Genomic DNA, 24,181 nt, shown 5'->3' on the forward strand with positions numbered 1-24,181 from the left:
CAGGCAGGGCGCCTGGCCCTGAAGGCCTGGACGCTCAGACTACGAAATTATCCTGTCAGGATCCAATCCGACAATGCCACAGCAGTGGCCTATATCAATCGCCAAGGGGGCACCAGAAGTTGTGTGGCCCAGAGAGATGTGAATCGTATACCAACTTGGGCATAAAACAATATACCGTATATACTCGAGTATAAGCCGAGATTTTCAGCCTCTTTTTTGAGGCTGAAAGTGCCCCCTCGGCTTATACTCGAGTCGCCGCTGTCTGACTGCTCGATCAGCGTATCGAGCAGACAGACGGCGGACATTAATTTTCAAAAGCCGCGCCTCCTTCTCCGCCTCCGCCTGTGATAGGCGGAACACTGAATTTCCCAGCAGTCAGTGTTCCGCCTATCACGGACATCCGCTCATTCTCATACTACGGACGAGTATGAGAGGATGTCCGTGATAGGCGGAACACAGGCTGCTGGGAAATTGAGTGTTCCGCCTATCACAGGCGGAGGCGGAATTTTGAATTGTAGAATGGCCGCCGAGAAGAGCGGCGATCCATCGGCACGGGACGGAGGAGGCACGGGACGGAGGAGGCACGGCACGGCACGGGACGGAGGAGACACGGGACGGAGGAGGCACGGCACGGGACGGAGGAGGCACGGCACGGGACGGAGGAGGCTCGGGACGACGGCGGCTCGGGACGGAGGCTTGGGACACAGGTAGGCTGGACACACACACAAGGCTGCACGGACACACACACACACACACACACACACACACACACACACACACACACACACACACACACACGGATGGATGGATACACACACACACACACACACAGGGATGGATGGATGGATGGATGGATACACACACACACACACACACACACACACAGGGATGGATGGATGGATGGATGGATACACACACACACACACACACACACACTCAGGGATGGATGGATGGATGGATACACACACAGGGATGGATGGATGGATGGACACACACACAGGGATGGATGGACGGACACACACACAGGGATGGACGGACACACAGGGATGGACAGCCATGTCTCACCCTCGGCTTATACACGAGTCAATAAGTTTTCCAGTTTTTTGGGGGTAAATTGGGGGCCTCGGCTTATACTCGGGTCGGCCTATACTCGAGTATATACGGTACCTGGTCTATCGGCAGTCTTCATTCCAGGAATAGAGAATTGGCAGGCGGACTACTTGAGCCACCAGCAGTTGCTCCCGGGAGAATGGTCTCTTCACTCTGACATCTTTCTGTCAATATGTCAAAGATGGGGAATTTCAGACATGAATCTGTTTGTGTCCAGGTGCAACAAAAAGATTGATGACTTTGTGTAGAGGACAAAATATCCGCTGGCATGCAGAACAGATGCCTTGGTTTTCACTGATTTTATGCATTCCCTCCTGTTCTGTTGCTTATACGCAGGACCTTCCTCATCCTAAATTTCTACCAAAGGTAGTGTCAGGTTTTCATTTGTACCAGGATATAATTCTACCTTCATTTTTTTCCCAGAACCCTGTTCTGCGAAAGAAAAGTCTCTACATTCTCTTGATGTGGTGAGAGCAGTCAAGGTCTACTTGAAGGCGAATGCTCGGGTTTGTAAAACAGATGTTTTGTTTGTTTTGCCTGAGGGTCCTAAGAGAGGACAAGCAGCATTGAAATCTACGATTTCAAAATGGATTTGTCAAGTGATTGTTCAAGCTTATGGTTTAAAAAATAAAGTTCCACCTTTTCATATTAAAGCGCACTCCTTTGGGCGCAGTGTTCTGCAGGCTGCAGTAGAAGTCCTCTAGTCTCTTGGTGCCTTACTTTTGTTGTGCTGCCCTCCCTTCAGTTGGCATTGCTATGGGACATCCCACATAGTAACTACTATGGCTCTGTGTCCCGTGATAAGAAAATAGGATTTGTATAACAGCTTGCCTGTAAAATCTTTTCTTTGAAGTACATCACGGGACAGAGGTCCCTCCCTTCTTTCTAGTATACACATGTATTGCTTTGCTACAAAAACTGAGGTACCCCCAGTAGTGGGAGGGGTTATATAGGGCAGGGCTCGACAAACCCCAGGCGCCAGATCGCCAATGCGACCAGAAATCGCAACCTGGCACCTAAGCTGCCACCAGCCCACTCACTATTGATGCCCCAGACATGCAGCGCATGAACACTGACTGCCGTCCTCCTCCCTCCTCCCTCCTCCACACTCAGCGGCCCTGCGCTAAGTGTGTGAAACTGACAAACAACGGAGAGAGGAGGATCTGTCAGATGTCAGCTTGATGTTGGGGTGGGCGGGACCTGGCCGGGGTGGGCGGGACCTGGCCGGGGTGGGCGGGACCCAGCAGCTATCAAACACCAGCCAATGGGATCTGGGCGGACCGCTACGTGTATGTGGCCCGCCCCTTTTCTTAAGCAGCCCAATCGTTGGCTGGTGTTTGATAGCTGCTGAGTCCCGCCCACACAGCCGGGCCCTGCCCACCCCAGCTGGGTCCCGCCCATTCCGACATTAAGCTCAATTCTGACAGCTCCTCTGTTACATTTCAGTAACAGTGCTCCATGTGAAACCTGCCAGCGCCAACCAGTGCCACCTGCTAGTGCCAACCAGTGCCACCGCCAATCAATACCACCTGCAACCACCTGCCACCACCTGCCAGTGAAAACTAGTGCCACCGCCAACCAGGGCCATCTGCCACTCGGTGCCATTTGCCAATAGTGCCACCTGCCAGTTCCAAACCAGTGTCACCTGCCAATGCCAGCTGGCAGTTCCACGTGCCTGCCAGTGGCAACCAGTGCCACCGCCAATCAGTGCCACCGCCAGCCAGTGCCAACTAGGGCCGCCGCCAATCTGCCAACTAGGGCCGCCGCCAATCTGCCAACTAGGGCCGCCGCCAATCTGCCAACTAGGGCCGCCGCCAATCAGTGCCAACTAGGGCCGCCGCCAATCAGTGCCAACTAGGGCCGCCGCCAATCAGTGCCAACTAGGGCCACATGCCACCACCAAACCAATGCCACCGCCAATCAGTGCCAACCAGGGCCACATGCCACCACCAAACCAATGCCACCTATCAGTGCCACTGGCAATCAGTGCCACGTGCCTGCCAGCGCCAACCAGTGTCATCTGGCAGTTCCATGTGCCTGCCAGCGCCAACCAGTGTCATCTGGCAGTTCCATGTGCCTGCCAGCGTCAACCAGTGTCATCTGGCAGTTCCACGTGCCTGCCAGCGTCAACCAGTGTCATCTGGCAGTTCCACGTGCCTGCCAGCGCCAACCAGTGTCATCTGGCAGTTCCACGTGCCTGCCAGCGCCAGCCTTACTCTTTCTGGTCAGCCCATAACCCTGATGTAACAGCGTTTCATTGGAGTTATTGACTGGGTGCTCCATTGTGAGTTAGGGATAGGGGGTGAAAATGAGTGGCCTTACCCCGGGAGCTGACAATCCATACCACTCTAAAACTCAAAAAAAAAAAAAAACTGGCTCTTAACTTTAACTGGCTCCTAAATTCAAAGCAAATTTGTCAACCCCTGATATAGGGAGTGGAATTCCTGTTTTAGGGTGTGCCAGTGTCCATCACCTATCCTATAACCCACATAGTAACTACTATGGTTCTGTGTCCCGTGATGTACTTCAAAGAAAAGGATTTTACAGGTAAGCTGTTATAAAAATTCTAGTTTTAAAAAAGCCAGTGTTTTGTAAAAACTTTCATTCTGAGTAAAATAGCAAGGAGACTGTTCACTTAAAGGGGGATTAAACCCCAAAAGCAAACAAATTCATTATTTTTCCCCATAAAGATTTTTTTTTTAGCAAAACAGAGTTAGACAAAAAGAGGAATACATTTGTAATAACACCTCTTACAGTCAGAATTTGACAACCATATCATTTAGAGGAGATAGTCTGAGGGTTCACCCTATTAGGAAGGGGTGTGACCGGGGACAATGTATGGAAGCGAGAGTAGCTTCTTGGGTGGAGGGACACTTTCACTTTTCACCTCCCCCCTAGTTTCCCCCTAACCTGAATCAGGAAAGTGGAGGGTATTATCGAGTTTTCCCCTGGTCTAGGAGTAGGATGTATTGAGTCCTAACAGGGTGTATCAGGCATTGAAAGAGAGATGCCTGCCCGAAAGAGTTATAGATGTAGAAGGGGAGAGAGTATAGGAAGAGTTTTGGGGGGGGGGGGGAAGAGAGGGAGGAGGGGTACTCGGCAGAGGTTTAAAGGTCAGGGGTGAAGCCACGCCCACCCCCGATGATGGAGGGGACAATGCAACATCATTAGTTGAGAGATTTAGCTTGGGGTAACATACTGACGGTATCTATCAGTCGTAAAATGTGGCAATCATATATTCTACTGCAGCTCACCAATTTATAGATGTGATAGCTGTAATAGCATCTTTCTTAGGCATTCTTTTTTCTTTATTTGCACCTTGGCCGGTAAGTATGTTCTTTGTCACAACAAGCTTGCCTGCAGATGTAGCAGCTAGTGATGAGACAAACCATTTACCATTGACAGGGGTGCTTTTGGTGTCAGCTTTTTATTTATTTTATGTTAAACATTTATCCCAAAAGGAACATAACTATTGCCATAACCTTGAGTAAAAGGCTCAAGAATAACAGCGCCCCTGTAAAACCTGCTGGTTCTACAGGGGCGCTGTTATTCTTGAGCCTTTTACGTAAGGATTTTTGTGGCTGGACCTCCCTGGGGAGCGCTTGGCTTCCTGCTTAGGCACTCTATTATATGCACTACTTTCTACATATCAGAGTTGTTTCTTAAAACCCAGGAATGTTCATTACCTATAATGGCTGCCCTATCTCAGTCATAAGCAATAAAATAGTTTTTTCCTTGATTGATTGGATATCTTTGGCCATCTCGGCGCCCTGCTTTAAACCTTTTTTATATTCAATTTTGTTTTTACTGGTCCCCTCTTGCCCCCTGCAGCCACACTATAGTGGTGGTGGCTCGTCGTCCTTGGGGTGGACCTCGTGCCGACCTCGCCAGCTGGGTACATTAGGAGCTATATCCATTACATTGGTCACGTCTCATTTCCCTGAAGAAGCCAATGTCTTAGCGAAACATGTAGGGGAGACCTGACCCGCAAACCCATTAGGCCAATACCATTCCGGATAATGTAAGTCCAGAAACCTATGTGAGATGTACCTGCTAGAAGTTGGATCCCTTTTTACCCTCTTTTAGGCAAATTTTTCCTACTGCTGGTACAGACTCCCTTTCCTGGCTCAATTACCATGCCTTTTAAATGGCTCAGGTTAATAATTCCTATAATCAAATATTTAATATTTGGTCAGTCAAGCTATATTGTGGCTACAACTCTCTTGACACCCTATTTGGTTTGAGTTGGGAAGTCTCTATCTTTCTGTTCCTTATGTACCTGTACTCCAGTCTGCGTTTGCCCCCTTAGCTGCATTCTCATTTTTATAGGTGGTGTAGATGACATCACACTCCCGTATCCATGTACTAATCAAGAGAATCTCTTCCAGAGCTCCTGGGTTGATAAATGTTACATTTTTAGTTTGGCCATACTTTGTGTGTCTGCCCTTCAGTTTTGCTGCAGTCAAGGTTGGGTATCCTAGGCTTCGGCCGTTGCCCCAAAAAATAATTTGGTTTTATAGGCTGCCTTAGCCATTTGTCAGAATTTTTTTTTTCCCTCCTGTTTTAGATAATTACACCGGTTTTCTTGTGCACAATTGGTTGCCCTCAGCATTGGTGACTAAAATCTGTCATTCTTTCAGGTAGCAGTTTCCACTCAGTGGTGACTATCTGTTCTGGCCTCAAACACTGGGTCCCCCCTCAAACATAATATATAAATTGGAGGGTGTTGCAATCTTTTATGTCGCATGTTATTTGCGCAGCTGTTATTCAACTGCAATTTCTTTTGGGGGAAAAAAAATACATTTTTTTTTCTTTAATGCAAACTAGCACAATACATAACCCCATTCTTGTAAAACCCAAAGTGCTGGGCTTGCTGAGAGGCTGAAACGGGTGCCAGTCCAGACTTGTACCACACTGATTGATACTGTTGTCTTATGATTCACCCAACACGTTTCAGAGTTTTTTTTTTTTTTTTTTTTTTTTTAAATCATTTTTATTAAGTTTTTGATTTCCATGTGATACAAAGAAACAATAAAAGAAAAATAAACCATTATAAATGACAGTGATCTGTGGTTGTTATTACATATCGATAACTAGTACTAATCGAAGTAAATCAAAGAAATCAATCTAGAAAGATCAATCAAAAGAAAAGGAAAAACAAAGAGAGAAAAATAAAAGGAATAATCAGACCAATGTAATTCAAGGAGATCACCAACTATTATAGAACATTATAGAAATTCGCTTACAAGTAACAGCACATTTTCTGTCTACTGGCTTTTCTCATGAATCCATAAGTATGAACTCGAACAGTCACATTTAAGGATCAACCTGGAATTCTATTCGGTCAGCATCTCTTGGATTACTCGGACCTCTGTGTGGCTCACTCTGCACCCCAAATTGGGATCACGCTGTGACAGAGGGGCCACCCAGAGTAGAGTTAAATGACATTAAATGGGTCGTGGAGTGGTGGACGTTCGATTTGGGATCTGTTCAAGGTATCTTGCTGCTACTTAAAGTAGTGATTATTTCTTATACCACTCTGTCCAACATTTCCACTGTAAATCAAATTTTTTGCCACAAGATGTCCTGAGAGCTAGTAATCGTTCATAATGATAGTTTAAATTTATTTGAACTAGGACTTCTGATGGATTTGGGGATAGTACACTTTTCCAATGTCGGGCTTTAACCAACTTGGCCGTGATAAGGAAGTGTGTCACTACTATGCGGAACTCGGGTGGGTAATTATCAATACCTATATGGAGAATTGCTAAAGCCGGGTTAGGGGGCTGTAGTACCCCTGTAATTTCCGCAAGTATACTAAATAATTTCCTCCAGTAACTAGAGACGTTTTTGCAGTGCCAAAATATATGTAGTATGGTGCCTACGTTGCCGCAGTCTCTCCAACATAGAGACGAGTGAGTTGAGAACATTCTGGCTAATTGGTGGGGGGTTCTATACCATTTATGTAAGATCTTCTGTGTGAGTTCCCAATGGCTAACACAGCGTGAGGCCTTATAGTTATATCTGAGGGCAGAGCTCCATTGGCTAATGTCATAGCTCTGGTGTAAGTCGTTCTCCCAAGTAAGTATAGAGGGAGATTTCGTTAGAAGTTGTTTGTGTTGTAAAGTGTTATATAGAAGGGATATACCTCTATCTCTGGAGTTATGAGAAACATAATATTGCCATATAAGTGTTTGAATTTCAATGGTTGGTGGTGGGGATCTCGATAGGAATGATGATACCTGGTTGTATAGAAATTTGCCGGTTTGGGGCAGTTTGAAGTCGATTCTCAAGGATTCAAATGATTTTAGTGTTCCCTGGTTGTATAGCTCATCTACCCATGCTATTCCGGAGTTTTCCCACGTGGCGATGTTACTGTACGGTAGTAGTATAGTTAGTTTGAATCGGGAGTCTAACATTAGTGGAAGGCTTCCCCATCAGTTGCTGTTGACAGAGATGTCTCCAGGCTGTTATGGTCGCTATGATAGGAGGAGAGAAATGTGTCAAGGGTCTGAGTTTCCAAGTGTCTGCTAGAAGAAGGAGACTAATAGGGTGGGTGTTTGTAATAGACGCCTCAATGTCTACCCATAGTTGTTCAGGGTTGGGGAGGAACCAAAGTTTCGCCTGTGCTAATATAGCCGCCCAATAGTAATCTTTAATGTCAGGGAGGCCCATGCCTCCAGCTTTCCTATGTTTTATAAGTTTGTGGATTGGGCATCTGGCTCTCTTGCCTTGCCAGATGTACTGTTTAAGTAGTTTTGTTAATTCATGGAAATGTGAGGCTTTATATGGTATTGGGAGAGTTCTAAATATGTAGAGAATTTTTGGCAGAATTAACATTTTATATGATGCTATTCTACCTGCCCATGACAATTCAGTGCGTGAAATTTTGGAAAGGGTTAATTTAACGTCTTGTAAAAGAGATTTCATATTGACATCTGCTAACTGGGGTAGATTTGCTGTTAATAGGATACCAAGGTAGGGGATCTGCGTAGAAGTCCATATATAGGGGTACATTTTTTTCAGATGAGAGCTCGTGTGAGGGTTTAGACCTAGATCTAGTATAAGGGATTTGGTAAAATTTACCTTGTAAAAGGATATCTGTCCAAAAGCTTCTAAGATAGCATGTGTAAACGGGAGGGATACTACTGGATTCGATAAAAACAAGATGATATCATCTGCGAATAAGTTCACTATGTGTTCCCTTCGTTTAGTTTTTAGTCCTGAAATTTGTGGGTGGGTTCGGATGGCCTCCGCCAGGGGTTCTATCATCAGATTAAAAATTAGCGGTGATAAAGGGCACCCCTGACGGGTACCATTCGATATGTTGAAGGATTTGGACAAGAGCCCCATGGTAAAGACTTGGGCAGAGGGATTGGAGTAGAGCGCTAAAATGGCTGACAAGGCTTCATTTTGAAAGCCAAATTTACGTAGAGTCGCTTCCATATATTCCCATTGGACCCTATCGAACGCCTTCTCTGCATCTATTGAAAGAAGCAGAGAAGGCGTTCCCCGAGCTCTAGCTTGGTGGATGATATTCAATAGACGTCGTGTAGCGTCTGAGGCTTGCCTCCCCTTCATGAATCCGGTTTGGTCCGGACCCACCAAGGTAGGCATAATATCGTAAATTCTGTTTGCTATCACTTTCGCATATAATTTAACGTCTCCGTTGAGAAGAGAAATAGGGCGGAAGTTGGCAGGGGTATCTGAGGGTTTCCCTGGTTTGGGTAATGTAATGACATAGGCCTTTAGCATTTCAATAGGGAAAGATCCGGTTTTCCTAGCTATATTGAATATGGATATTAAGTGTGGAGATAGTATGGTACTGAAATGTTTATAGTAGGCATTGGAGAGGCCATCTGGGCCTGGGGATTTTCCCAGAGGCAGTGATCGAATTGCTTTCTCTACTTCCGTTGGGGTGAATGGGGTTTCCAACTCCTGGAGTTGTGTTTGTGATAATGAGGGTAGTCGGATTTTGGCTAAGAAGGAATCTATACTCTCTTTTGTAGGTGTATTCGTGTTTGGGTCCAGGTGTAAGTTATAAAGGGAAGCATAATAATCTGCAAATGCATCCGCAATTGCCTGAGGATGTTCTATCTTTGCCGAGGTCGTGGGGTGGAGCAGGTATGGGATCGAGGTTTTGAAGCGTTTATCCTTTAACCGGTTGGCCAGAAGCTTCCCCGCTCTATTGTAATTCCCATAATAGTTTATTTTGAGTCTTTTCATGGCTTGTTCGTGTTGAGCACAGTACCATTCCCTTATTTTGTATCTCACATGAAATAGTTTATCGGCTAGGTCTGGGGAAGGGTTAGATTGATTTGTTTGTTCTAAAGAGCGGAGTTCATTTAATAGATCGTTTAGTGTAGCAGATCGAGATTTAAGAATTTTGGAATTGAGTTTTATCAGGACTCCTCTTATAAAAGCCTTATGGGCATTCCAGTTGGTGAAGGGACTAGTATACTCAGGGTCATTAAATCTAAAGTACTCTTCCAAATGTTGGGAAATTTCTAATTGGAGTTTTGGGTCCTGCAATATCGACTCATTATTCCTCCAAATACGAGACGGAACTTGGGATCTGGTCCCTGCAATGCAAATCAACACAGGGGCATGGTCTGACCAAGTGATATCTAGAATAGAAGATTTTGTGACCCTGTGGAGCAACTCCCCATCAGTAATAAACATATCTAATCTGGAGTAGGAATTGAATCTTGGTGAATAGTATGTATACGATCTCTCGTTTGCATTAAGGCAACGCCAGGCATCATATAGTCCTTCCTGTAGTAGGAGTTCGCGGAATTTGGGAAAGTGGTTCCTGACTCCAGATGAGGTATCTAAATCTTTATCGAGAATCATATTAAAGTCCCCACAAATCAGTAAACTGCCAACTCGCATCGACTCCATCCGCTTAACAACTTTCTTAAGGAACCTCAGTTGGTGCGAGTTGGGAGCATATATGCAAGCTAAAGTAATAGGGATCTTATTGACATTACAAACCAATATAATGAACCTGCCATCGGGATCGATAAAGGAATCTTTAAGGTCAAAGTTCACTGAATCTTTCACGGCTATCATGACTCCCCTTTTCTTTTCCGCTATGGAGGAGCGGAAGATGGACGGAAAGTTCTGGTGTGTGCAAAGCGGCGTGAACAGTTTGTGGAAGTGGGTTTCTTGCACTGCCAGGATGTCAGCTTTCTGCTTGATTGCTTCAGTCCAGAGGGATCGTCTTTTAGCAGGATGGTTAAGTCCGCGCGCGTTAAGCGATAAAATATTGATATTCATGGGTTCAAATTAAAGAGCGATATATAATCTCGTAGTTACGTAAGAAGTGGTTTACGGTCCAGGACATATCGTGTTTTGTATAGGTGTAGTATCTTGGGCCCAAATTGCGAGGTAGAACTATAACAATTATTGTGCAGCATCTGTTTCGAGAGGTCTCGTATTTACGCAGGTTGTGTCCATGAGGATCGAAGTATAGCAGGTAGGGATACAATGAACCGTGGTTAAATAGGATTCTTAGGGATATCAGAATGTTGGTCATATTCGTATGCCAGTACCATGACATGTATAAGCGCCAAAAAGAACATGAAAGGAACACAGTCGGAACAATGAAGAAAAGAAAAAAAGAAAAAAAATGAAAACAGGAGAACTGGGGTAAGAAACAAGACCCATACGGGTCAGGCAATATGAATGCCCAGGGTGGGGGTTTACGGTACGATAACATGTACCAGGAATGCTCAGGGAACTTATTTGGAAGCTATGGAGAGGATGACCATGCTGTAAGAACTCAAGTGTGAAGAGCTCTGGATCTACGATTTTGTTTTACTTGCCAATCGGGATGCAGTTTGGTCGGCGGTCTGGTGGACGACTGAGATAGGTCCAGATGAAGGTCTGGCGGTAGGATCTGCCAGGTTCTCAAGAGGTGCAGCCCTTCCTCTAGTGATTGGATGAGATGGGTGGAGCCGTTGAATGTCACTTGCAGTTTGGCGGGGTACTTCCATTTATATAGGATCTTGTGGTTCCGCATGGCTTTGGTAACTGTCGCCAAGTTGCGGCGAAGTTGTAAGGTGTGTTGTGAGAGGTCTGGTAAAATCTGGAGATTGGAGGCCGCCTCCGGGATGTTTTCACCTTTTCTAAGCGTCTCCAGGATTTTTTCTTTGGTGTGATAGAAGTGCAGTCGGAGTAAGACATCTCGGGGTATTTCCTGGGGTAAAAACGACGGTTTGGGGACCCTGTGGATCCGGTCAATCGTCAGATCCAGCGGAGACAGTGATGGGACCATTGCTTGGAAGAGGTCCTGGGCGTAGGATGGCAGTTGTTGTGTTAGGATTGTTTCCGGGACCCCTCGGATCTTTAAATTGTTTCTACGGGACCGGTCCTCAAGATCTGCCATTTTTAGTTGCATTTTGTCGATAGTTTCTTGTTGCATTGCGTGCGAGTCCACCAACGCATTAAAAGATGAGGTGACGTCGCTCATACTGGTTTCCACTTGGTGCACTCTTCCCCCCCCAAGTCATTAATCTCAGCTCTGCATTGATTTAAGCAGGCTGCCATGTCGGATTGTAGGGATGACCTCAGTAACATTAACAGTTCTTTAAGTGTGGTGTCAGAGATAGGCTGACCAGTAGTCGGGAACTGTGCGAACGGATCCACGTGCGGTTGTATGGTCGTACCTCCGCCAGTCGAATCGGTCGCTTCTAAATCCGTTCGGTTAGACGCTCGTGCAGTGTCAAGTCTAGGCTTAGACTTGACAGGGCTTCGTGACGATGGGGAAACGTTCGGAGAGTCCGAATCCGAGGATTGTGTACCTGTTTCCGCGTCCATCTCCACCGCGTGTTCCGCTCCGGGTTTCGTCTTAGGTGACGATAGATGGTGAGAGCGTCTCCCTGCGTGTCGGCCTCCTCCGCCATCTTTCTGTGGCCCGCGGCCTACCGCCAGAAAGAAATCCGGTAATTTCATGGTGTTGGCCGGGTGCTGTGTTCTCCTCCGCATGTTCGCTAGGTCGGCGGGAGTCTCCCGCGTCGCTGGTGTTTGATGTGCCGGCCGTGGGATGCGAGTAGCGGGCTTGAGGGCTAGAGTTCCCTGAGCATTGAGCGGAGCTCTTTCAACAAGCGGCCATCACGTTGCGCGGTCGCCACGCCCCCACGTTTCAGAGTTTTTCATCTCCTTCGGGGGTACGTACTAACATGTTTTTAGATCTCTCTCTCTCTCTCTCTCTCTCTCTCTCTCTCTCTCTCTCTCCTCCTCTCTCCTCTCTCTCCTCCTCTCTCCTCTCTCTCTCCTCTCTCCTCTCTCCTCTCTCTGCGCTTGCGCGCCGCTGTCTACGGCGCATGCGCCTGTAATTTTGGCAAATATCTCCTAAACCTACATATTTCTTTGACCTACAGGTAAGCCTTAATCTAGGCTTACTTGTAGGTCAAAGTGGTTTGTAAGGGTTTACAACCACTTTAAGCATAAAATTATTTGTTGAAAAGTGGCCTAAAAAGCCGGAAGAGGATCAACACCCAGTACTGCTGAAGTCAGGGAGGCAGAGCTCTGTGATTAAAAGCAGTAAGGATGTATGTATAATTATTATTAGCTTATCCAACAATAATACATTTCCACGTATAAGATATTGCATTCCAGTATCATACCTCACAGGTAAGTATAGCACAGTCAAAGGTAGGTGGCCACTGAAAAATCATATAAAGGGTATATGAATGTAATGGCTATCCAATTAAAATTAAAATTAATTGAGACTGCCATATGGTCGCAATCTTTCCCCAGCCTGGACCAGCTGTGCGAAATTTGGCCAACAGCAGGCTGAATGCTGAAGCTGTATGTTTTTACCTTAATGCATTCTTTGCCAGTGAAGGAGGGGTTGGGGGCAGAACTGAGCCATAATCTGTATGTCTTATGGACACTCACACAGCGAGGCATTCAACAGGGGGGAGGAGCCAGGAGCGCCAGCAAGGGTACTTGAGAAGCGAATCAGGGATGCTCTCTGCAAAACCGCTGCACAGAGCAGGTAAGTATGATGTGTTTTGTTATTTTAAAAAAAAAACTTTACCATTTTAGTATTACTAAGGAATGACCAAGTTAAAGTGATAACTTGAGACATGAAATCTAAACAAAACATCATTCTTTACTGTGCACTTGCCTCTATCCAAAACCCTCTCCACTGCCTCATTCCTCTGTTACCTGCACGAGTCACTTCTAAAACCAAAAGAAAAAAAGGTGAGGGGGAGTAGAGCTCCAGCACAAAGCCTGTGATTGACAGCCATAGCTGTGCCTGTTCCGTGGGAAGAATGAGAAGGGAGTGTGTCCCTTCTCTCCAATCGGGGCTCAGATCGTCACCCTTAGATGTGAAGTATGTGAATTCAGATCCATGCCCCCTGCTTTGTGCTGCTGAGAGAGGGCAGATTGCTGCAGACTAGCAGCTACAACTTATCTAGGAATATTTGTTTAATCTGTGTATCACCTGAGGCCAGTCACTTCACTGGTTATACATTATATAAGGGTTTTCAACCACTTTAATGTCGAATAAACAGGTCTTTAGCAGAAATGTAAACACTACTCTGGTCCATAGGGGATGCACAGGTGTTTGGGGGTGAAGTGGTTAAATGACAGCCAAGAGTGTGTTTTTTTTTTTTTTTTAATAGTATTTAAAAGTATAACTGCACTTTTTCTGTATTTGTACCTGTCCCTTCTACTGATGAGCCAGAAGTCTTATTTCTATCTCCAAGCTACTCCTGGCCATCACTATAGGGCTGAGACCTGGTCCATGTTGAGCTGAAAGAGCAGTCCTACATCTGGAAACGGGGCTTAGCTTTAGGAAATTTATTTTACAATGAAATTACAATAATGCAGTAACATAAAATCTGAAGTATGACAATCGTATCTTATTGAAAGCAATCTATACCGTCATGCGTTTTATTAACCTGGTTTTTGTTTTTGTTTTGTTTTTTTAGGCAGGTCAGGAATCTTTTCGTTCAATCACACGTTCATATTACAGAGGAGCAGCTGGTGCATTATTAGTCTATGATATCACAAGGTGAGTTCTTTAGTCTTTTTCTCTGAGAGCGCCTTAGAAATAATAATTTACCTGCCTTGACAACTTTGAACTTCTAATTGAAATGCCCAACATGGTTATTACCTCAATTCTGTAGAAATGTGCATTACTCCAAAATAAATACTACCTCTAAAAGCTAGATGGTATCATCATTGCTTTGTGGCAGGCTTGACTATGCCAGGTTGCAGTCATCTTGCGCATTCCCTAACTCTACAGCTGCTATCCTTTGTTATTTTGATGAAAGATTTGGACTGTAGAAATTTTATGGGATTCAGAGATGCTTAGTAGTAGTTCAGCTAAATAAGGTTTTAGGCCCATTCACACTACATCTGTTGAGCTGCATTGCCTAACACAGGCCCTAGGCAAGGCCAGCTGAAATCTGTTGTTTCTAATAGGCTCATTTATCACCAATGTGCTGTGTTGTGTGCTGGATGAAAATGGAACAATGCTGTATTTCAAGGCAATTCTTCACAGCATGCATTAAAGAAAAAAAAGTTAGCTCATCATTGAAATTACTGTTCTTGCATGCCCTCTAAATCCATTTAGCCTACCCAGAAGGCTTCCTTATAATCTAGGGGAGCCTCCCAAGAGGGATGTCGGTTGTTTCACATCTAAATCTGAGGAATTCTCCCCAAGTCTGCTGTCCAGCTCACACCTTCTGATGAATTTAGGTTTCATCTTGAATAAAGCCCATGCCAGAATTTTCCTCCCTCAGGAGACGATCTCTACCCTAAGGTCCCACATGCGGATCCTCTGGTTGGAGCTACACCCTCTTAGTTTGCTTTTGCATGAGGATTCTGGGCTTATTGATATCCTTCAAGGCAGTTCCCTTTGCCCAGTTTCACTCCAGACCTCGTTAATCCAACATACTCCTGTGAAACAAGGCCAATGCTTCCGTTCAGCCAAAGCTCTCCCTGACATGGAAGGTGGTGGCAATGGATGCCAAGTTTACAGTTCCCTAACTGGCCAGGGGACCTAGAGTCTACAAAGTCACCCAGTCTAGAGTAGAAGTCAGACAAAGCCATACCAGTGGCGTAATTAAATCATCAAGGGGAGCACTGAAAGTCAAGTGCGCTAAAAAGAAACTGGTCTGAGACACTCCTGGGTGGAAACTCGCATTCCAGTTCCCTCGGCCATCCACATCCTTTCAGTGGAAAATTTACATTGCTTAGACCTGTGTGAGTGGTATCTGCACTCTAAGATTTTTCAAAATCCCTGTCAGAGGTGGGGAATAATGGATGTGGATATTTTGGCCTTCAGGTTTATCAAGTTGAACAAATTCATAGCCAAAACCAGGCATTCCATAGCCTTCACAGTAGATGTTTTGGTGAGTTATTGGCCTGAATTCAAGCCAATTTATTCCTTCCCTCTATTGCAGATCCTCCCTCATCTGCTATGCAAGATGGAGGAGGAAACTGTTATGGTGGCTCTCATCGCACCGGATTGGCCCAGAGGAACGTGGTACACAGATATACCCTGACTGCTCAGTGATGAACCTTGGCCTCTTCCAAACAAACCAGATTTACTGGTCCAAGACCCTCTATTCATCCTACTTCCCAGTCGCTGGCTTTAAAGTGGTTGTAAACCCACAAAAAAATAAAAACTGCAAGACAAAGGCATAATGAGCGGCTAGTATGCATAGCACACTAGCTCATTATGAATTGCTTACCTTAGATTGACCGCCCCCCGCATCGATCCTTGTACACCGCTCTGGCCGGCGACATCACTCCCACAGTTCCGGGTATCGCAATGACATCATTCCCATGCATATGCTGGTAACGGCATACTAGCTGAAGCAATGGCATGGATGTGCCGTTGCTTAATTGCACATGTGCTCATACGGGGTACATCTCCTAAACCGTGCAGGTTTAGAAGCTGTCCAGTGTAGCTAGTGGTTGTAAAGGGTTGAAACCCAAGTCCTAAAGAACTGGAGTATTTAAGACTTTTTTTTTTTTCCAGCTTACTCAGAGCAAGAAGATTTAACTTCTGCAAGTTTTACCATAGTACATGAAAGGCTTACTTTTCTTTGGTGTGAGGCTAGGAAGCCTTCCCAGGGAATCCTCTCACTCTTGTATTTTGGCCTTTCTACAGTTTGGCATTGACTAGCATCTCCCCCTAAGGCACAGGTTTCTGCCTGATCCATTTTCATTTTAGAAGCTTTTTGTGTTGCAGTCCTAATGAAAGGGGTTGTAAAGTAAGGTTTTTTTTTTTTATCTTAATGTATTCTATGCATTAAGATAAGTCTTCTGTGTGCAGCAGCCCCCCTAATACTTACCTGAGCCCCATCTCTGTTCAGCGATGTCTACGATTGTCTCGGCCGTCTGAGACTCTCCCTCCCAATTGGGTGAGACACAGCAGTGGCGCCATTGTCTCCCACTGCTGTCAATTAGTCAGCCAGTTGGAGGAGAGGGGGCGGGGCCAAACTGTAGCCCCATGTCTGAATGGGACACAGGAAGCTGCAGCTCAGCTTGGGTGCCCCATAGCAAGCAGCTTGCTGTGGGGGCACTCAACAGGAGGGAGGGGCCAGGAGCACAGAAGGGGCACCCGAGAAGAGGAGGATCCCAGGCTGCTCTGTTCAAATCCGCTACACAGAGCAGATAAGTATAACACGTTTTGTTTTTTTATAGAAAAAAAACTTTACAATAATTTTTACGATTTTTTCTTCAGGGAGTTGCTCATATAAATTCCCCAATTTGACCTCGTGTCACCTAAGGACAGTGATGGCGAACCTTGGCACCCCAGATGTTTTGGAACTACATTTCCCATGATGCTCAAATACACTGCAGAGTGCATGAGAATCATGGGAAATGTAGTTCCAAAACATCTGGGGTGCCAAGGTTCGCCATCACTGCCTTAGGATCTTAACCTGGTGCTCTGTTTATTAGGGATCCCTTTTTGAACTAATTGGATACATTTCTTTGGAGGACCTAACATGTAAGGTTGTCTTCGTGGTCACCATTACTTTTATTAGGCACGTTTCTAAGTTGTCAGCTCTTCTTGGTAAAGAGCCCTTTCTTGTTTTGGACAAGGTGGTTTTATGATCACAACCACCTTTCTTACCTAAAGCAGGGTTTCTCAACTCCAGTCCTCAAGGTGCCCTAACAGGTCATGTTTTCAGGATTTCCCTCAGATGAAATGGCTGTAGAAAAAGAAGGCAGTGAAACAGATCAAATCACTTGTGTAAAATAATATAAATCCTGAAAACATGACCTATTTGGGCGACTGGAGTTGAAAAACACTGACCTGAGGTGACCTCTTCTTTTCACTTCCATGAGGGCATTGTGCTTCCTTCCCTTTTGTCCTGCCCCAAAACATAAAGAATGTGCCCTATATTGCCTGTGTTTGGTCATGGCGGTCAGTGTCCACCTGACAACCACAGCCTTAGTTTACAAGACAGTCTTTTGGTCCTGGTTGTGGGCCCTCATTGAGGGCAATCCAGTTTACCACTCCACCATTGGCAAGTGGACCAGGCAACCTACTCCAGGACATACACCTTATAAATGAAGTGCCTCCTTTTCCTTTGGGAGCCTGTTCCACCAGGGCTGCAGATGTCACTTGGGCTTTTCAGCCTTGAGCTCCCGTTTCCAGATTTTGAAGGCCACCAACTGGTTTTCTGCTTACATGGTCTCCCAGGTTCTACCAGATGTATGTTATTCTGCCACACGGTGCTTCAAACTGTTATCTTTGTATTTTGTTTTGTTTTTCGTGCCCTTTCTTTAACCCTTGTTTTTTTGAGGGTCTATTGACCATCACTGTGTTGTTGCCACCTGTTGCTTGAGTGTGTCCCATGGTCTATAAATGGGAGTCCTGTGTCTTGTAATGTACGATTAAGAGAAGAATTTTGATTGCCTGTACATTCATTATCCTCGATTGCAATACTGGACACAGGCCCCTCCCCATCTGTCTTCCTTATCCATTCCTTATTGCTTGCTAAAAAAAAAAAAAAACCTGGAGCCTCATGCAAGATTTTTTCGCCAGTGTCAGTCACCTAAAGGTAGTCTGCATATAACCCATGGTTTATAAATACTAGTCCTGTACTGTAGGCCAAGAAAACAATTTACACCCGAGTAAAAATTCCAATATTTTGTTTTTCTTAATTGATTGCAATACTATTTATAGCTATGTTTTGTTTTTTGTTTTGTTTTTTTGCATTCAGGAGAGACACATTTAACCATCTAACAACTTGGCTGGAAGATGCTCGTCAACATTCAAATTCCAATATGGTGATCATGTTAATTGCCAACAAAAGGTAAACTTTTTTCCTTTTTAGTGCTACTGCTGCTGCTGCTCAATCATTGTATATATTGTTACTACTTTAGTATACTGCCATATTTATTGGTGCCACTTACATATCCTTCTGTAGCTTATCCGGTTATTTAGTGTTCAAAGAAAAGCTCTGGATTACACAGAAATTTTTCTACAGTTTCTAATATTACAGCACTTGGATGTTAACCTGTCAGCAAGTAAAGCAGACTCTTTACAATAAAAGAGATCAATTTAATTTAAATATATTGGAACCGCCCTGCACCGATCAATAGAAGATTTAAGGTAAAGAAAAATTGTAGGGAAAACAATACATATTCTTACCTTACCCCTAGGTTCTGTACTGCAGCATGAGATGTCACAATTATCCAGTAAGATCTCAGAGAATGCAAAGTACACTATATCTTGCAAGAAGACATTCCAGCACAGTGCAGGCAGATGCGAACAGCAGTGCACAGTCTGAATGTAGTATATTAAAGGAGGAGGCCATACTGAGCTTGTTTGGCTGGGCTACCCTTATGGGTCACAGGAGTGCAATTAGTTTTGCACTCCTATGACCTGTTTTTCAGCAGATAGCGGTATGAAGTCTGCTCCCTGAGGACATCGCTGGAATCGGTCCAGGCACCGCATCATCACGACAGTCTGGATCCACCAGGTGCCTGTCTCAGCCTCTCAGCGAGTTGCTGAGAGCCTGAGACGGCCGCTCCTATTTCGAAATACGTGTAAATTAGTAACTCACATGGGAAGAAGAAATTAAATTTTTTTTTTTTGTATTCCGTGAACAGTTGGCTCATGCATCTGGGTTGGAGGGCCTCTTACTACAACTTGCAGCCTGGAAAGTCCAGACATCAGGCTAGATGAAAGCTTAGATGAGAAAGAGCATCTCCTCCACGGAAAGTACTCCCAGAAATCCCCAACAAGTGATGCGCTCACCAGTTGTATTTGACACCTTAACTTTCCTCCACTCCACTGTACAGGCCCCTATTATTCCTCAATAGTCCACGCCACCATACCAAGAGGCAAACAGCAGTGTACCATAGTATGGGGTTCTTTATTAAAATTTAGGGCTGCTACTGATTAAAAATTTAGTGTTAATCATTTTTTTTTTTATCGATTTCAACTAATTTCGATTAATTATAACGCACATACAGATCCAACTACTTTTAGCTGATCTCCTTGCATTGCAACTCTGCATTAGTCGGTGGTAAATGTGGTATACATTATATACAATCACCCGATTGTATATAGTGTATTCCACAGTAAACCACAAATGGCCTATTCAGTCCTCAAACGCATGGCGGTGCGTTACCCCTTTTGAGGAGAGTTTTCTGAAGAAATGGACATCTCAGATTGTTGAACTAGTTTCCTCAGTGTACAAGAGTTTTTCTTGTCCGTCAAACAGATTTTTTTCACTCCAACCAGCTCGTCGGGAGGCCCGGTTTGGTGCAGTACAGGACCTGCTGCTGCGCGGGGTGATAGTACCTGTACTGACACCAAAAAGGTTTCAAGGGTTCTACTCCAATCTATAGTCCCAAAGAAGGAAGGGGTCTGTCTGGTCCTGGACCTCAAGGCCCCTAACAGCTTTGTGAAAGTACAAAGGTTCAGGAATGGATCAGTTCGCTCAGTGGTCACTGCATTCCAGGGGGATTTTCTGGCATCCCTGAACATCAAGGACGCATACTTACATGTCCCCATATGCATCAAGCATCAGAGGTTTCTGCGTTTTGTGGTTGGGGACGAGCACTACCAATTTGTAGCTCTCCCTTTTGGCCTGGCATCGGCACCAAGGGGCTAGCCCCAATTTTGGCTTTGCTGAGGCAGCAAGGGATCCCGATTGTGGATTACCTGGACGACCTCCTTCTGAGGGCAGCTTCTGCCTCAGAATTAAGGAAGGATGTGGCAATCACCATGCAAACTTCAGGAGTTTGGTTGGGTACCGAACCTCCAGAAGTCGGTGTTGGTGCCGACTCAACGCCTGGAGTACCTGGGCTTGCTTCTGGACTCCTCAGATCCGAGATTCTTTCTCCCTGCGGACAAGTTGCATACTCTTCAAGCTCCAGTAAAGTTGTTGGTATCCCGCAGGTGGTCGTCGCTGCGTTTTTTGCATGAGAGTCCTGGGTCTCATGGTAGCCACTTTCGAGGTGGTACTATATGCTCAGTTAGACACTCGAGTCTTGCAAACGGAGATATTGTCCAAATGGGACAAATCTCCATCATCTTGGATTGTCAAATTCGGGTGAGCCAGCTAGTCAGGGATTCCCTGCTCTGGTGGCTGGGGTCGGGGAAGTCGTTCCTTCCTTCTTCATTGGACGGTGATCACAATGGCCGCCAGCCTGACCAGTTGGGGGGGCAGGGGGGGTTTGGGGCGTACAGTCAGCCCAGGGTCGGTGGACCCAGGACGGCTTGCAGCACTGAAGGTCTCTCACATCCTGTGGTGGGCAGAGTGGCCCGTGCCGGCTCTGTCGGTCATTTACATTCCAGGTGTAGAAAACTGGTCATGATCTATGCACTTTTCCCCCGATTCAGTTGCTACCTCAAGTTCTTTGCAGGATCAAGCTGGAAAGAAAATCTGTAATACTGGTAGCACCAGCATGGCCCAGAAGGTCATGGTACGCAGAGATCGTAAGGATGACAGTGGAGGGTCCAGGGCTCTTCCCACTAAGGCCAGACCTGCTATCTCAGGGGCCGATATTCCATCCTACTTTACGAACGCTAAATTTAATGGCTTGGCTATTGAGACCCACATTCTGAATAAACGTGGGCTTTCCAGGTCAGTTATCTCTACTTTGATTAATGCTAGGAAGCCAGCTTCTAGAGCTATATATTATAGAGCCTGAAAAGCTTATGTTTCCTGGTGTGAGTCCAAGGGTTGGTACCCTCGGAGATATATCATAGGCAGAATTCTTACCTTTCTACAATTAAGCGTAGAGATGAAGTTGGCCCTGAGTACTATTAAGGGCCAGGTCTCAGCCTTATCAATTTTTATTTCAAAGACTGCTTGCTATGCATTCTTTAGTCCAGGATTTCATGCAAGGAGTTCTGTGGATTAATCGGCCAGTTAACCACTTATCGACCAGCGCACGACGATGTACGTCCTATTTTTGAAGAGGGATATCTCGGTAACGGCAGCAGCTGCTGCCACAACCGAGATATTCATCTCTTCAGGCGCCGGTCGGCTGTACGATAATGGTGGTCTCCGCGGCAAATTCGCTGCAAAATCACCGCTATCGGGGGCTGGAGAGATGCCGCCCTCCCGCACCTTCCGCCGCTTATCGGGGTCCTTTCGCTAGCTGGGTATGGAGACGAGTGAGGCTAAGATGGCCCCCACTCGTCTCTATACCATAGGAGGGCGGAAGCAACGTCAAAACGTCACTTCCGCCCATACCTCTTAAAGGTGTAATTTTTTTCTTGCATTTTAGTCCAAATATGAGATCTGAGGACTTTTTGACCCCAGATCTCATATTTAAGAGGACCTGTCATGCTTTTTTCTATTACAAGGGATGTTTACATTCCTTGTAATAGGAATAAAAGTGATCCATTTTTTTTGTTTTTTAAAACAGTGTAAAAATAAATAAAATCAATTAAAATAATAAAAAAAAAGATTTTTAAAAACACCCCGTCACGACGAGCTTGCGCTCGGAAGTGAGCGCATACGTGAGTAGCGCCCGCATATGAAAACAGTGGTCAAACCACACATGTGAGGTATCGCCGCGATAGAGCGAGAGCAATCATTCTAGCAGTAGACCTCCTCTGTAACGCAAAAAATGCAACCTGTAGAATTTTTTAAATATCGCTTATGGAGATTTTTGAGGCTAAAAGTTTGATGCCATTCCACGAGCAGGCGCAATTTTGAAGCGTAACATGTTGGGTATCAATTTACTTGGCGTACCATTATCTTTCACAATATAAAAAAAAATTGGGCTAATTTTACTGTTGTCTTATTTTTTTATTCAAAAAAGTGAATTTTTTCCAAAAATGCGCTTGTAAGACCGCTGCGCAAATACGGTGTGAAAAAAAGTATTTCAATGACCACCATTTTATTCTCTAGGGTGTTAGAAAAAAACAATATAAATGTTTGGGGGTTCTAAGTAATTTTCTAGCAAAAAAAAACTGTTTTAAACATGTAAACACCAAATCTGAAAAAGAGGCCTGGTCCTTAAGTGGTTAAATCACTCTTAAGCCCTTGGGACTTAAATTTTGTTTTGTCAGTGTTACAAAAACAGCCAGTCGAACCATTGCAGCATGTTCCCTTAGTCCTTCTGACTAGGAAGCTGATATTTTCGTTTGCTATATCCTCAGCAAGGAAGATTTCAGAATTGGCTGCTCTTTCTTGTAAGGAGTCATATTTGATTATTCATGAGGACAGAGTGGTGTTACGCCCTCGTCCAGGTTTTTTGCCAAAAGTGGTTTCAGGCTTTCATCTGAATGAAGATATTGTCCTGTCAGGGTTTCTTCCCAAGACCTTGTTCCAGGGAGGAAAGGTGCACTGAGAGCAGTGAAAATGTATTTAACCACTTCCCACCCGGCCAATGCACATATATGGCCAGGTGGGAGCCGTCTACTTCTGATAGGACGTTCAGGAACGTCCTTCAGAAGGAGCGGGATCGCGCGTGCGTGCCCGCGCAGCGGCGCGATCCCGATGTTCTCGTGTCCAATCACGGCCGTCATGTGATGTAAACAAACAGCTGGTTGCTAGGCAATCGGCTCCTCTCCTCACACAGAAGTCATCGCTGAGGAGAGCAGATCACTGCAGCCAGCTGATGATCAGTGAGTATGAGCTGTTTTTTTACAGCTTTTTACTCACTGATCATCAGTCTAGTGTAAACACACAACACACCACACAGTATAAACACAGTCCCCACATATGTCCCCAAAACACACATGTCCCCAATAATAAAAACATGTCCCCCTAAAATCACATGTCCCAATGATTATCTGCACACACATGTACGTGATCACCTGAACACATATGTACATGATCATTTGCGTACATATGTCCGTGATCACACAAACCAATTATTATACACTTAACGGAATTTTTTTTTACCAAAAACATGTAGCAGAATACATTTTGGCCTAAATTTATGACAAAATTTGATTTTATTGGATTTCTTTCAAAATAGAAAAAAGAAAATATTGTTTTTTTCCAAATTTCTGCTTTTTTTGCGCTTATATCGCAACAAATAAAAAAACGGAGTCGTGAATAAATACCACCAAAATAAAGCTCTATTTGTGCGAACAAAATGATAAAAAAAATTTAATTTGGGTACAGTGTAGCATGACCGCGCAATTGTCACTGAAAGCGCTAGAGCGATGAAAGCTGAAAATTGGGCTGGGAAGTAAGGGGGCGAAAGTGCCCTGTATTGTAGTGGTTAAGAAAACTGCTCCGATTCATAAGACTGATGTCTTATTTCTTCTGCCAGAGGGTCCTAAGAAGGGACAGGCAGTGTCAAAATCCACTGTCGCTAAGTGCATTTGGCAAGTTATAATTCAAACTTATGATTTAAAGGGAAAGATTCCCCCTTTTCAAGTTAAGGCGCACTCTACCAGAGCGGTTGGTGCTTCTTGGGCAGTGTGTCGCCAGGCCTCCAGGTCTCAAATCTGCAAGACCGCGACTTGGCCTTCAGTACATACATTTGCAAAATTTTATAAAGTGCATGTAAGATGGAATGAGGATATCGCCTTCGGGCTCAGTGCTGCAGGCAGCAGTACAAGTCCTCAGGTCTGGGGGCTACCCTACGGGTTGTCTCGCCCTCTCCT

General features: G+C 45.0%; 1 protein-coding gene across 1 annotated transcript in view; it reads left to right on the forward strand.

Moving 5' to 3' along the window:
* The window catches only part of RAB2A (RAB2A, member RAS oncogene family), a 156,958-nt gene that overhangs the window by 79,255 nt on the left and 53,522 nt on the right, over nt 1-24,181 (forward strand). The window contains exons 4-5 of the mRNA XM_077492754.1: nt 14,058-14,140; nt 18,315-18,407. Coding sequence (XP_077348880.1) covers nt 14,058-14,140; nt 18,315-18,407 — 176 coding nt within the window. The remainder of the gene's footprint in view (nt 1-14,057; nt 14,141-18,314; nt 18,408-24,181) is intronic.

Source organism: Lithobates pipiens, unplaced genomic scaffold, assembly GCF_037356315.1.
Source record: "Lithobates pipiens isolate NorthernLeopardFrog02 unplaced genomic scaffold, aLitPip1_a1.2 Scaffold_19, whole genome shotgun sequence".
Classification (NCBI taxonomy): domain Eukaryota; kingdom Metazoa; phylum Chordata; class Amphibia; order Anura; family Ranidae; genus Lithobates; species Lithobates pipiens.